Here is a 14666-nt window from a genome sequence, read left to right as displayed (position 1 = left end):
ATTCACTTGTAAAAATAACAGAAAACTTTACAAAAAACTATCTTCCAAGAAAAATTTAGAAAATGTGCAAGTAACTTGAATTGCTCAACTGGGGAAAATGTTATATTTAAAACATCTCAGTTATTGGGGTTTTTCTACAATTGTTTTGCTTATTAATTTGATAAGAATATTCCTCATTTACGTCTGAATATCCCTCAATCAGAGTAGTTAGTAGCACTAACTAGCCCACATGTGAGAACACTGTAGCCATTATAACTCATGCCAAATACCAGTATGCCCAACAACTCAACAATTACTTCTTAGTAGGGTCAACAATTTTCCCCATGAAAAGTGTGGTGCTGGTTTTTTTGTCAGAAATCAAGATAATGAAGGGCCTGTTGAATTTGATGGTAACAGAAGGACGGAGACCTCTGGTAAGGATTATGGCTGTGGCCCCTGCAGCCTCAGTTCCAGCCTCATCAACTTCCAGCAGGGCCTTGTGAATTGCCTGCAGGGAAAGGGATCAAACACTGTGGTTTATATATGGGACAGCAAGAGGGAGGTAAAGATAAACTCTATTCTTATGGAATATTTAGGAGAAGAAAGGAGTGACAAAATCCAGCGGACCAAACTTTCCTGTATGGTAAATCTCCAATGGCCTGCAACTAGACAATTCTGTGATTCTGTGAACAGGAGTGTTTTCCATGTCAGGACTGAATAGGAAGAGCCAAAAATAAAATTGGACACTCTGTAAATGCAGCTTCACCAGTGTGGAGAGGGATAATAACCATCCATGCACTATCTGGTTGATTTTCTTAGATGGTTTGGACTTCCACTAGCAACACTTTTTCGCCAAGGTTAATGAAAGACTGCTATTTAAATGCTAATACAGGGGCAAAATTTGTCATCTTTACCACATTAAATCATAGGTTAAACTGACATGGTGAAATTCTGATACTGCAAACTGTAAGTTTCCTGGAAACTTCAAGAATATTTAAAAAAATAGGTACTAATCAACACAAATATCATCATATACCCCTCATTTATCATTTACTTCACACAATCTCATGTAAACAATCATATTCCAGTGCCAAGAAATCATTTAAAACTTTGTCCAACTTTTCCATGTACTTAATATCCAGCCTTTTAATAACAATATTCAAATAATACAAAAATGGGACAGGAGACCCTCTCTGTAGAAAAGTACAATTACTAAGCAAGCCCCTACACGTATGTCATTGTGAGTTTTACTTATAACTTCAGTAGGACAAGGAGGGAAAGCAAGTCTTTAAAATCCCCAGATATAATTGATCAGAGCAACCAACCACCACCCCATCACCAGCTCTGTCTGTTCACTTACTTGTGAAACCTGAAGGTCACAGCTGCCACGAATTCCAGACAGATCAGCATTACTAGAGAATACTTCAGTAATGCCCATTTCCTCAAACATGCTTTTAACATCGTAAGATCCACTAATGGAAACCTTTGGTAACTGCAGATTTAATCTCCTGTTGAACAAAGAAAATGAAACAGCTGTGAAGTATTGCAGCCTGGTTTCAGCCATCAGGCTGGGTAGAATGCAATTCACTTGAAAGCATTCTTCTGATTGTTAATTTGTTTGATGGTAACATTTGTATTCCCTGAGCAATTTTGGCATCCAGAGAGACCTGCCATCTTCTTGAATCTACATTCCCTCTTTAATTTTGGAAAAATAAACTAATTTCTTCATTGCCACTCTTTCATTGAAGTGCCACATACACAGCTAGCGGAGTTTTGTGTCTAGAGGCCACAGAGAGTAAGCAAACCAATTGCAGGAAGGCTAAAAGAAGGGAAAATGAGGATGACATCTAATACACAGTGAAGCAAATGAGTTATGTTAGCACCATGGAAGAAGAGGTATGATAGCCAAAAGGTAGCAAAGCAAGTCTTGAAGCAGTTGTTAAAACACTTCATCCCCTTCTATCAGGTCAGAGAACCTGTAGTTGCTTATCAGTTATGCTCTGCTCTGAGTTTTCTTGGGAATCACTTAAAACCCCACTTTATGAAATCAAGATATTATATCCAGGAGGAAGAGATCTGAAATTAATGCTTGCTTTTATATATAATTACATGTCCTCACATGTAGTAATCTATCTATCTAGAGTTACCTGGGTTCAAGTTTGTTATCCCATTTACAAACAGTTTCCTTGGAGAGAGCATCTTCCACTTGCTTCATCTTTCCATCATCAGGCAGAATAAGCAATGCTCGTGCAGTGCCCTGGTAAGGCACCTCTACCACCTCACAAGAGAGATCCTGGTCATAGTAACTGTCATAGTCACCGTCATGCTGCATCATCTTGACTCTAACAGATGTATTTGTGTTCACAAAAAAATCATGCTCATATGTACGCAAAGGATCAAAATACTTTTCCCAGGCAGCTAACAGGGGAAAAAGAAGATGTTGCACTCAAACATGTGAAGATCATAAAAAATGGCTGATGTAAATCAGATCAACTTAAATGTTAGGATGCTGGAGGGCTGTTTATGGGAGAAGAGGATAACTGAATCACTTCAACCTACTGCATAACACACAATACAACATTATAGCTGTGCAATAAGTTCAGCATAGTTAGCTTAAATTCTGTCTTGCTGAAAAACAACCAAATGTTGATGAGCACCGGTTGAGAGACTCCTGATTCTTTTGTAGTCATATGTTCCCATCACTTGTGCCTTTTATGTCATTTAAATTAAATCATTTAAAAATGCAGCCACAGGATCTTGTTATACCTTTCCTGTTAGGCCATATAGATGCAAGCTGACTGCACTCATCCTGGTGAGGAATTGATAAGCAGAATGAAGGATCCTAACATTCATGAAAGGCTCCAGAAGCCCAGGCCCTCAGAATGCTATGTCCCAAGTTTTCATGGAGTGTACCTAGTAGGTCTGCCACAATACTGGGGACCTTGGAAGTGCAAGCATGTCAGCTCACTAAGTTTGTCTGGCACATACAGGCAGCATAGAGATCTTGGAAACATCTTTAGTCATTATGGCCTCAGACCAGCAAGACTGAGTGCAGTGGGTTCCTGTCTATCAGCCAGTCCACTAGAGTGGGACTTCTCTGTCCACAGCTTTTAAGCAAACTGGGCCCAAATCAAGCAATCGGTATTTCTCAGCAATCAGATACCCTGCTTTTGGCCAGATATAATCTTTACTTTGAAGGTCCTGCACAGTTTAGCTCTTTCCTAAATAGTCAGTCTCCTAATAAATCATCAAGAGTTCCCTACAATTTTTTTTTTTCATCAAAATAATATATTGGAAAATTATGTTAAATATCTTACCTTTAAAATAAATATAGTTAACAAGAACCAATACAGTACTTGGATCAAGGTGACCAATTAATTCAGAAATTTTCCCCTTAGTTTTCTCCTCTACATATTTATTGGCTTGCTTTTTAACTTCTTCTGGTTTATGGAAATCACTAGAGAAAAACTCTACATCATAAAACTGTTTGGTATTTTGTAAAAATGTTTCCTGTGGCTCATACCCAATAGCTGTAAAAAGGACATTTCCTATATTTAATGTGATATTAACATCAGTACAGTTCAGTACTGCTAAAACTTTATGAAAACTTTTGTGTATATCATGTATGCGAGTTTCAGTCAGACCATCAAAGCCCAGTCCTTCAAAAATCTGAGACAGGGTGGTTGATTTAGCACCAACAGCCAGCATGGCAAAGGCAGTGGAGATGCTCATGGGAGAAAAGAAAACATTTTTATCAGCTTCTTTTGATACAGCCTGCTTGTAAAATCTAAATACAAAATCTGCATAGTTAGAGCCTTGCTTGTCACAGTTATGTGATAATAAATTTTCTGCTCCATCGTGCAGACTAGTATTATTGACTTCATGGCAAACGTCTTCATGGTGGCAATGGGTTACGGCACAAAGAACAGCAAGGAGTAAACACAGGCACAGGGGATACTTCATCTTCTTTTTCAGATTATTCTGTCACAAAATAAACAGTCATTAGATGAGCAGATGGCAGTAATGATCTTGGTAGTAAGAAATAATTAATAGTTTGTTAGCATAAATATTATATAGTGCAACTGTAATGATCTAATGTACATAGGATATTTAAAGTGCCCATGGGCACAATGTCAAATGTTAGCAATAAATTCAACCAAATTATAACCTAAAATTTCAGGCAAAATGAAACTATAATATTCCATTGTAACTACCTGAAAAGGCAACTCTCATCTTCATTGGCAATGAAACCATAGAGCCAAAGTCTATAATAATATCTATTAACAATTACATTATCTTCCCTGGGTCATTCTCTCCTATAGGATACATTCAGACAAAGAAGTTACCATGAGGTGTTACCCAAGGTGTGGGTTTCAAAGACATCAAATACTCCACAGTACCTGCCCAAATGCAGTTTGGGAAATGTGAGGAAATGCGAGGCAGGTCACTTCTCAATGGAAGTGGGATAAATTCCCTCATTTTCATCAGGGCAGCAGCACACAGACAGGTGGTTATCATAGACTATCCAGTGCTCGTTAAATTCACACCCCTGTTTACTTTATGGTTACTTACTCACATAGCTAGTTATTGGCCACAGCTGATAAGTGATGGATGAAAGTCATCTGCATAAACTTCAAGGCAAAATTCAAGGCAAAACCTTGGAGTATCCAGTGCAACATATCACTCAGAAGTGGGCATAAGGACACATGGGAAGCAGCAGATTTGCACCAACTAATGAGCTACATCTTTGGAATGAAGGGACCCTCCTTTCAGGGGGCTGCAGTCAGTGTTTGTAACTTTTAAGACGGTGGTTTGCCTCTCACCATGGGTTAACCTACATGGGATGTGTGCCTGCCTCTAGAGAAACAGCAAGGACCTGGGTCCAAGAGGAAAAGAGGAGCACAGATCGCATTTGGAAACCAAAGGACACTCAGATTAATCCCCTTGGAGATGACAAGATTCTTCATTATGCTTGTTCTCCTAATGCTGTGTGATATACTTCACACGAGCCTCCTGACCTCCATAGGAGCTGGAACAAGTCTTTAGTTTACTGAATTCAGTTCCCTGCTATTTTGGGGAGACATCTCACATAATTCTCTTCAAAAACATGACATGAAAATAAGCTTTTTGCCCTCACAGCTCCTGTGTGAAAACATTTCTAGAACTTTCCTACTGTTATGGCTCCTCTTCTTCTGGTTTCCGGCCAACATAGCCTGTTTGTATCCTTCTTTTCCAGGAATGCATTTTCCCATGTCCTGCTAAGGTAAAGTTCTCTTGGTCCTGTATTCATTCCCAGATGTGAAAGATGACTGTAGCTACTACCTAAACAAGATTTAGATAGAGTATCTGAGGGCAGCCCATGTTCCAGGATTCTTGGTGATTAACCAATCATTTTATTTTTTTTATTGGTATGGTGGTCTTCCTTGTTTTTATAGCAAATATATACACTAATTGTGTGTTCTCATATTTGCTAGGATCTGGATATGCTGTATATGTCTGAAAGCAGACAATGACCACTGCAGTGAGATGCAGCAAGAAACGGTAACACTAAATTTTAATTTCTTTAATCCAGAAGATTGAATATGGCCCTGGATGGGAAGATGATTCAACAATTTGCATGTCTTTTAGGCAGAACTCTCCCTCTTCTGCCCAGCCAAAAAAAAAAAAACCACCTTATATATGGCAGACAAATGAATCAATCATGTAGTAGAGAGAGTGTTTCAAAAGTACTTACTGTTTAACATGTCATAGACTGTTTTTCTCTGTTTATTTGAGATATCGCACACTTATGTGAAAAAGAGGATAATTTTTTTGCTGTTCATGACCATTTCCTGTGTCCAAGCAAAGCTTAGCCTAAATTTCAAAGAGCTTCTGAAGCAAAGAGTATGGTTTTTCTGCAGCAAGCTTTTATTAGGCATGGCTCTGTTGCTAACTCCTACTATATCAGATAAGTTAAAAGGTTCTTAGTATAACAGCTCTCTACAGAAACATTAAGGAAGTACTTCTACCAGAAGCTGGAAAACACTGAATATTGTAATCAAGTATTCCACACACACTTTTCCTTTAGAGATGTTTATCACATTAATTTCAACATTTTGAAATTAGAAAATTTCAGTCAAAAATATTTTTGTTACCATTTAAAATCTGAAAAAAAATGGAAAGACTTTATTAAATATGGGCTGTATTTTTTACATGCAAATAGGAAGTTCAGAAAAGAATTCTCTGCCAAACCACAGATTAGTTTGTCTATTGGAATAAAAGGGGTAATTAAATTTAAATTGTGGCCTTCCACGCACCCCTATACTCACTCCAGTCCTAATTAGAGAGCCTGGCCTTAGCAATTCAATGGTCATTTTATACATTAAGTCAACAGAAGAGTTTATAAATTGGACCTGGTTGTTCAGTCACTAGTGATATGATGCTAATTTGAGTCACTGTGAAGGCTGTTTCCAATCTAAAAGGTGATTTCATCAGTATTTAACTTTAACAACTACTTAATAAGTCCCCATGACTTCAAAGGTTATTTTACTCTAATTTCAGGCTAAGCATATTCCTCCTGAACAGCAGGTCCCACTAGTTCCTTGCATGTTTATTTGATTAATATTTCATTGCAACTTCTGCACACAACCAAGTCACAAGCAGACAAATCAAATTAACCTAACGTGAAAATTTCACCAACCACAGAAAGCATAATTTGCAAGTCTCTAAGAAAAATGCATGTGCAGTACTTACAAAATCAGAAGCCCTGCTGCTTTCAGCTGACCATGCTGTTCTCCACAGTTACTTATACTGCTACATTATCTTCTGCTTAATTTCCACTGTTAAACATTAAACAGACCTGATAAAAATTAGAGGCAACTAAAAAAATGGAAGAAACAGAGCAAATATTGATGAAATAGGGTTTCCAAGGATCATCTCTGCAATTCAGCCAGTGGGGCTGACAATCCAGCCATTAGAATAGTAGCTGTGACATTCTGTCTGTTGTCTCTGGCCACGTGGAGGAGTTTAGCCCAAACATTGTGTAACTAGGACCCTGCTGGAAACCAGGAGGTTGTGTCTGGAGCCACTGGAAACGCATGCTAACTCTTGGTGCCAAAAGTCAGACTTTCTGCGCTGTGCTGAAGCACACATGGAGCTGACAGCCACACATCACAGCGGCTTGGTGCTCTTCAAAGTCTGACCAGAGCCAAATGTTCCTCCAGATCCTCATCCTCAGTATGGACTGTAAACTAAGTGCCTGTACCTTCTCAATCTGACTGTACATGCCATTGAGAGGATATGCGATAGACATGTTTCCCTGATGACTTTCCTACACTGACTGATGTGGTCCCTTCATATGTATCAGTTCTGTGTGCATCTGAGTTACTGCCTTGGGCAGGCGGTCAGAATACAAGTAGCAAGCTGTTTTCTCTAGTCCCACACATCCACATACTGCATGTGCCACCCACTTCTGCTTGTCCCTCTTGCACAAATTTGAATTGTTGGAATGGAAAAAAGTACTGCTTGTTTCTATTAACTTTTTCTACAGGAATAAAATGCTAGTGGATCAAGCCGAATGAATTTTTCCAGTTAACAATGAACACCATGATTGAGCAATGACATGAAATATATTTCCCTGTTTGTGACAAATCTTTTTCCTTTATACTCATTTACTCACGTGTAATTTTGTTACCTAGGTAAACATGGAGACAGAATGTAGATAAATCTTGTCTTGACACTCCGCTTCTTTGTTTTCCTCTTTGTTTCTTTTTCCGGTTTCCTTTTTAGTTGTTCCTTCTAATTCTGGCTGTAAAAGGTCACAAACAGAGATTATTTTACTCATCAAAGCCTAGGTGAATGACAGGCCATAGCGGTCAAGTATGAACTGTGATACAAAATGGTTATAAGGCCTTTGTTTTCTTTTCCATTTGTGAGGCCTTGTAATTACTGTTTTGTTTTTAATAAAGTGTTAAGCTACATTTTAACAAGACACTTCCCTAGCATTTCATTACAGCAGCAGCAATAAGGTGCTACACCAGCTTTAAAATAAAATGATGAACAGATGCGTATGTGCTAGGTCTACCATGGACTGCCACCAGCCATTTACATTCCCACCTCTCTACTGACCACAATTTCAACTCTAAAACTATGTCATGAAACCACGTTACCCAGGTTCATACTGATCATTCATCTACTGAACTAGATCTTGCTTCTTTACTACTTACTTTTAATAGGAATAAAAGTCCAGAATACTGAAATAAGCAAACAGATGTGGTTTATTGCTTCTGATAATTAAAACCATGACAAAGTCTACATTACCTAAGTCTATGTTACAGCTTTGTACTTCATGTAGGTCAGTATCTATACCACACTCCAACTCACATTTTGACTTATTTAGAAGAAACAGACCCATAGAATATTTCATGCATTTACCAATATCTTGCAAAGAGTTTCCTGTCAGTTTGTTTTGTTTTGAACAAATCACTCCAAAGCAGATTTTAAAGATATCTTAATTAACCAGTGGCTGGTATATTCGATGACAACAGAACCATTCAACTTGTCCAGTGTTTTTGTAATGCTTCTACACCTTAGGTCAGGAAAATAAAGTTTTTTTGTCAATTTAGCAACAATAATAGCTGTTCTGAGCTTATGGGTCACAGACACACAGGTTACTTTAAACACAAAAAAAATCTTTATCCCTATAGATCTATTATATCATAAGCAACACAAAGATTTGTAAGTGTAAAGTACATAGACCACAAGTATATTGACAACAATGTGAAGAGTGTGGAATTAGGAAGTAAAGGACATTGCTTTCCCCTTCTTTCCTCCTGAAAGTTTCAAGTTTCATGTATGCATACCTGGTGAACTATAGTTCTTCTAGTCTGGATGAGGTATATAATGAAGAAAAAAGGCCCAATCTGCACCACAGTGGTCATGCCATGCTTTCAATACTTCTTGGAGATGCTTCACCACTGTCCCATCAGGAAGGCAAAATTCATTTGTTTAGAAAGGGAATGTGAAACAGGGATGAAATACAGTCTGTATATAGTGACAAGAACATTAATGAGGAGGGGGAAGTTCTGCTCACAGAGTTGTTTTTCATTTAAATTAGCATCATTAGTAATATGTATGAACTAAGTAGAGAGAAGGGGCTAGAATTTTTAAAAAAATACTATACCAATGGCAATGACCAATAGTTAACATCACCATTTTTCTTTTGGAAAAACAATGCCAGTTACAACTTACCTACTAAAATGTAGGAGGTGTGTTAATGTATGGTGCACCAATAACAGTTAAACCTCTTACTGCTGCTTCAGAAGTGTGCAGATTGGCAGATAGGACATAGGACCTATAGCAGCAGACTGGAAAAGGGGCAGGAGAGTAAGCAGGTTCTAACATTAGTAACCTTTATTTAGACCCCAAAATCTTTCCAAAGAAGCCCTGTTTTTCATTATTTCTGCCTGTAACAGCTTCACCATGGAGTTTCTTTTCAGACTTGAGTGTTTCTGTAACACTAATATTAGTGGTGTATATAGTATAACAAAATAGCTTTCTCAGATTTTCATACCTGAATGATTTTCAGCAGAGGTCTTGTGAAAGAATACTATGCATTCAGTTTTCTTTTCCTTCTAACCCCCAAAATACTTGACAAAATAACCATGTTGAAATCTATTGACTATAAAGGTCTCTAAGAATATTTTTCTATTGTTCAAATACTGTTCAGGACACTGGAATGACTTCAGGTTGGGATGGATTGCCTGATAAGAGAACCACTGGTTTGAAATTCAAGATAGATTGCTAGCTCTGTTGAGCAGCTCAGCTTTGACGTTGGGAAAATAACTAGCACTGTCTGATGGGCTTCAGTTTTCCCAACTATAAGATAAAAATGACACATCTAACTTCCTCATTGAGATAAGATGAGATAAAAAATAAAAAGTAACTTTCAGCAGCCTCAAGCATCATTTCAGTTCTTTCTTGAGTTTAATGAAGATAGAATCATTTTTATCAGTCTGATACCATGGCACCTCCCTCGGTAACAATGATACACAATTTGAAAATATGTGGGCTGCAGGCTGCAGTATTATACAGCTTCAGAGTGAAACTGGAAATCTTCCTCAGTTGCAAGCTTCCATAAAAAGCCTCTGGACTTTACAGAAAGTGTCAAGTTTTTCTTTCATGATTAGAAAACGCAAATATCTGTTGCCAGTACCTACAATATAAGAATCTTGCACAGGAAAATAGAGAAGGATAAGTCCATTGTGCTCAATAAGAAGGCTTTTTTCACCAACAAGCACCATGCCAGTGGGGATTGTTTCACCTGAACACCAGCCCAGTGTTGTGCTTTTAAAATTATACTATTTACCTATGGTAAGACACCTGAATCCCTCTCTGACCGTTTAAACAAAGGAAGAATGTTCATCTGCAGTGGATAGCTATAAGCAGACAGGAAGCTACGTTTATACAAAGTGAACTTGTGACTGAGCTGGGAAGGGAAGCAGAAACTCCCAAGTCCCAGCCCAATGCTGTGCAACTACTGGCCCATCCTTCTTTCTTAATAATGTTCTTGCGTTAAAGAAAGAAAGAAATTAATCAATTAATTATGGGTTTCCAACAGCAATATAGTACTTAAAATTGTAATAAATGTGTGTCTATACAACATGAAAATATAGTTAACAAGAACCATCCCAGTGAGTAATTCAAGACTTAAGCAACTAACATTATTTTGAAAGCCTTCATTAAAAAGTTCTTTTTCACCTTCCCACTTGGTCCACTGACCCTGCTATCTGGGACCATCTCATCTGAATTGCTTCCTTTACCTCCTCTGTACTCCTGAGTGATACTGAATTGAGTGCCTACCTTTAATCATGCAGCTGATCAAGTAAGGCTGATCAAAGTGGATTGAAGTAAACAGTAAGGACATTATTCTGTGACTCAGAAGCTCAGCTACCCAAGCACACAATGTAGATTTTGGCTAATGCACAAAGAAAGGACACAGAAAATGGTCTTGCAAGACACAGAGGCAATTTATATTATTTATTACTCCTTGTCAGTCTCTCTACTCATATAGAACAGCTCTGTTGAAAATGAGGGTACAAACACAGGAGTCCACCAGGGAACAGACACAGAAGGGAGGCAGGTTTCAATTTTATTCTGAATGGATAGAGAGTAGATTATGCTGTGTTCTGCCCACTGCTTTTAACTATATTGGAAGAAGATTTAGGCCAACACTGCACAGCTTTTAAAAGTCCTACTCTAGATCAATATGCAGAGAAGTAAAAAAAAGTGATTTGTCCATGCAATTAGCCATTACACAAGCATCTCAAATTTGTTAGTTTTTGTTAGAAAACTGTTGGAATTGTGACTATTTCAGTACAGATCAGAACTTCCCTCCCTTAAACTTGTCAGTACCTTGTCTAGTATTGGCTCCTACATACTGATATATGCTCTGACATTCTCTTCCTGCTTTCCTTCACATCACCCACAGTCACTTGCAGACCACTCTCATCTCGTTGGCACACCATGCTTCTGCCCCCTGCTCCCTCCATCAGCTTGGAGAGCAATGGCCAATAGAGCCCGTTGACAAATCATGGAGGAAGGCATTTCCAAAGGAGTCACGGTAAGATCCTTCAACAAAAAACAACCTTTGGGGTCCAGGAAAAGCCGAGATAGATTCTCATGGAATAACCAGGTACCTTCTTCCATAGAGCAGCAGAGCACTATGGGTCTTCTAGGACTGGGGTAGGCAAGAATGGGGCTCAGCCACAAAGAGCAAAAAGGTTAATCAGGTCACAAGAACTTCTAGGTGACAATGTCCTGCTCTCAGGTTCATTGATCAGCCAGTGAGAGTATTTTTTTTACCTTGATGATGCAACATTTTAAAATTAATGCCTTTGGTAGAACTTAGGTGGGTGGGGATTATGAAAACCAGTTTGAACTGGTCGCCAGCCTTTGTGAATGCTCCAGCTCTCATACCAATGATGATTAAATTAATCTCTTAACAAACACGTTTGTTTTTCTAATTCGCCTCCACAATCATAATTACTGTAACTCCAAACCCAACACCCAAATATTATAGCACAGATGACACTTAGCATCCCCTGCTCTTCGGAGATCTCGGAACTATTGAGATCCCTCCTGATGTAATTTGTGAAGCACAATGACTAGGATCTCCTAACCAGAAACAGAATTCTGCAAGCCAGCACTAAGACTAAGAGGATTCACTGTTACCAAAGGAAGCAATTTTTAACAGCACATTCTAAACACATTTCCCTTCAGAGTTTACTGGAAAACCAGTTATTTCCACTACTGCTCTATGAGCACTCAGTGCATCACCAAAGCTAAGAAGTCCATAAATCCTTTGAGCTGGAGGTTCCTACTTCATCTTTGATGGTAGTAGGCTTATAACTGAGTTAGAACTTCAGCACTGTATTACTTACAAACTACTTCACAAATGTTCACAACTTTTTTTTTTTTTTTTTTTTTTCTGCATCTGAGAAACTTTCCTAGATTGTGCAAGTACTCAGATTCTTCCTGTATCCCTTATTTGCTACATATTGGCTGGATACACAGTATATGTACAGATGACATTATCCTGTAAACCATATAAAATGGCCACCCTTAGCTTAGACTAAAGGTTCATCTAATTCAGTATCCAGTGCTGCACTTAGAGTACACAGTGTGGACATAGCATCCACAGGGGCATATTGATACTTTCTTTCTCTCTTCCTTTTTCCATATCTCCCACTGCTTGGTTTCCTTTCTCACCAGCACTGAGCATGGAGATTACATACTCAGTGGCTGACCTAGCTAACTGCAAAATCTCTATCCTGAGTGGCAATGCCTAACTTAAGAGACCTCTACACCATATATAACACAAGAGTTTCTTTCCTTGTACTATTTGATTGTATTTATTGGCAGTGATTTTCCTCTGACATTTTATCAGCCAGTCACTGTGTACTGTGATATCCTTGCTCATGAACAAGGTGGGACCATCAGCAAAATGTGTCACCTCACAATGCATTAAAGTCCCACATGATGTCTGACTTCTCTGAATAAGACATGCCTGAAATTATTGCCTCCTTACTAGTTTCAGTTTGAGATATTTTGTTGAGGAATCTTATCTTTTTACTCCAGTATGTTACACGTATCAATCAAACCACTGTAATCCACACAAGAACCAGATCCTTCAAATAATCCATCACTAAAGCCTTCTGGCTACCACTGTAAAAGACAATTAAAAAAATCTTTCTATAAATCCATTAGCAACAAAAGGGTGGCTAAGGAGAATCTCCATCCTTTATTGGATGAGGGGGAAAGCATAATGACAAAGGATGAGGAAAAGGCTGAGGTACTTAATTGCGTTCTTTGCCTCAGACTTAATAGTAAGGCCAGTTGTTCTCTGGTGACCCAGCCCCCTGAGATGGAAGACAAGGACAGGAAGCAGAATGAAGCCCCCATAATCCAAGGGGAAATCGTTAGTGACCTGATACACTGCTTAGACACACACAGGTCTATGGGGCCGGATGGGATCCACCCAAGGGTACTGAGGGAGCTGGAGGAAGTGCTCACCAAGTCACTTCCCATCATTTATCAGCAGTCCTGGCTAACCAGGGATGTCTCAGTTGACCAGAGGTTTGCAAATGTGATGCCCATCTGCAAGAAGGGCTGGAAGGAGGATCCAGGGAACTCCAGGCCTGTCAGCCTGACCTTGGTGCCAGAGAAGGTTATGGAGAAAATTGTCTTGAGTGCCATCATGTGGCATGTACAGGACAATCAGGTGATCAGACTCTGTCAGTATGGGTTTATGAGAAGCAGGTCCTGCTTGACTAACCTGATCTCCTTCTATGACAAGGTCACTCACTTAGGGGATGAGGGAAAGGCTGTGGATGTTGTCTGCCTAGACTGTAGTAAAGCCTTTGACACCATTTCCCACAGCATTCTCCTGGAGAAACTGGCTGCTCGGGGCTTGGATGGGTGTACTCTTTGCTGAGTAAAAAACTGGCTTGATGGGCAGGCCCAGAGTGGTGGTGAATGGAGTTAAATCCAGTTGATGGCCAGTCACCAGTGGTGTTCCTCATGGCTCAGTACTGGGGCCAGTTCTCTTTAATATCTTTATCAATGACCTGGATAAGGAGATCAAGTGCACCCTCAGTATGTCTGAAGATGACACCAAGGTGGGCAGGAGTGTTGATCTGCTCGAGGGTAGGAAGGCTCTACAGAGGGATCGGGACAGGCTGGATCAATGAGCCCAGGTCAATTGTATGAGGTTCAACAAGGCTCAGTGCTGGGTCCTGCACTTGGGTCACAACAACCCCATGTAACAGCTTGGGGAAGAGTGCCTGGAAAGATGCCAGGTGGAAACGTCCTGGGGGTGTTGGTCAACAGCTGGCTGAATATGAGCCAGCAGTGTGCCCAGGTGGCCAAGAACGCCAATATCATCCTGGCTAGTGTCAGGAATGGTGTGGCCAGCAGGACTAGGGAACTGATTGTGCCCCTGTACTTGGCACTGGTGAGGCCGTACCCCGAGTATTGTGTTGACTTCTGGGCCCCCCACTACAAGACAGACATTGAGGTGCTGGAGTGTGTCCAAAGAAGGTCAAAGAAGCTGATGAAGGGTCTAGAGCACAAGTCTTGTGAGGACTGGCTGAGGGAATTGGGATTGATTAGCCTGGAGAAAAGGAGTCTCGGGAGACCTTATCACTCTC

General features: G+C 39.5%; 1 protein-coding gene across 1 annotated transcript; it reads right to left on the bottom strand.

Moving 5' to 3' along the window:
- Positions 1-292: 292 nt before the first annotated feature.
- Positions 293-3942, bottom strand: LOC113480687 (serine protease inhibitor 2.1-like). Its single transcript, XM_026849709.1, has 4 exons — positions 3297-3942; positions 2127-2397; positions 1340-1487; positions 293-487 (listed from the first exon to the last, which is right to left on the bottom strand). The coding sequence occupies exons 1-4, from the start codon at positions 3940-3942 to the stop codon at positions 293-295; spliced, it is 1260 nt and encodes a 419-aa protein (XP_026705510.1).
- Positions 3943-14666: the final 10724 nt, after the last annotated feature.

This window comes from Athene cunicularia (assembly GCF_003259725.1).
Source record: "Athene cunicularia isolate RWA chromosome 5 unlocalized genomic scaffold, athCun1 chr5_part1, whole genome shotgun sequence".
Taxonomy (NCBI): domain Eukaryota; kingdom Metazoa; phylum Chordata; class Aves; order Strigiformes; family Strigidae; genus Athene; species Athene cunicularia.
Note: the sequence above shows the minus strand (reverse complement) of the source record. Positions and strands in the feature narration are given on the sequence as shown.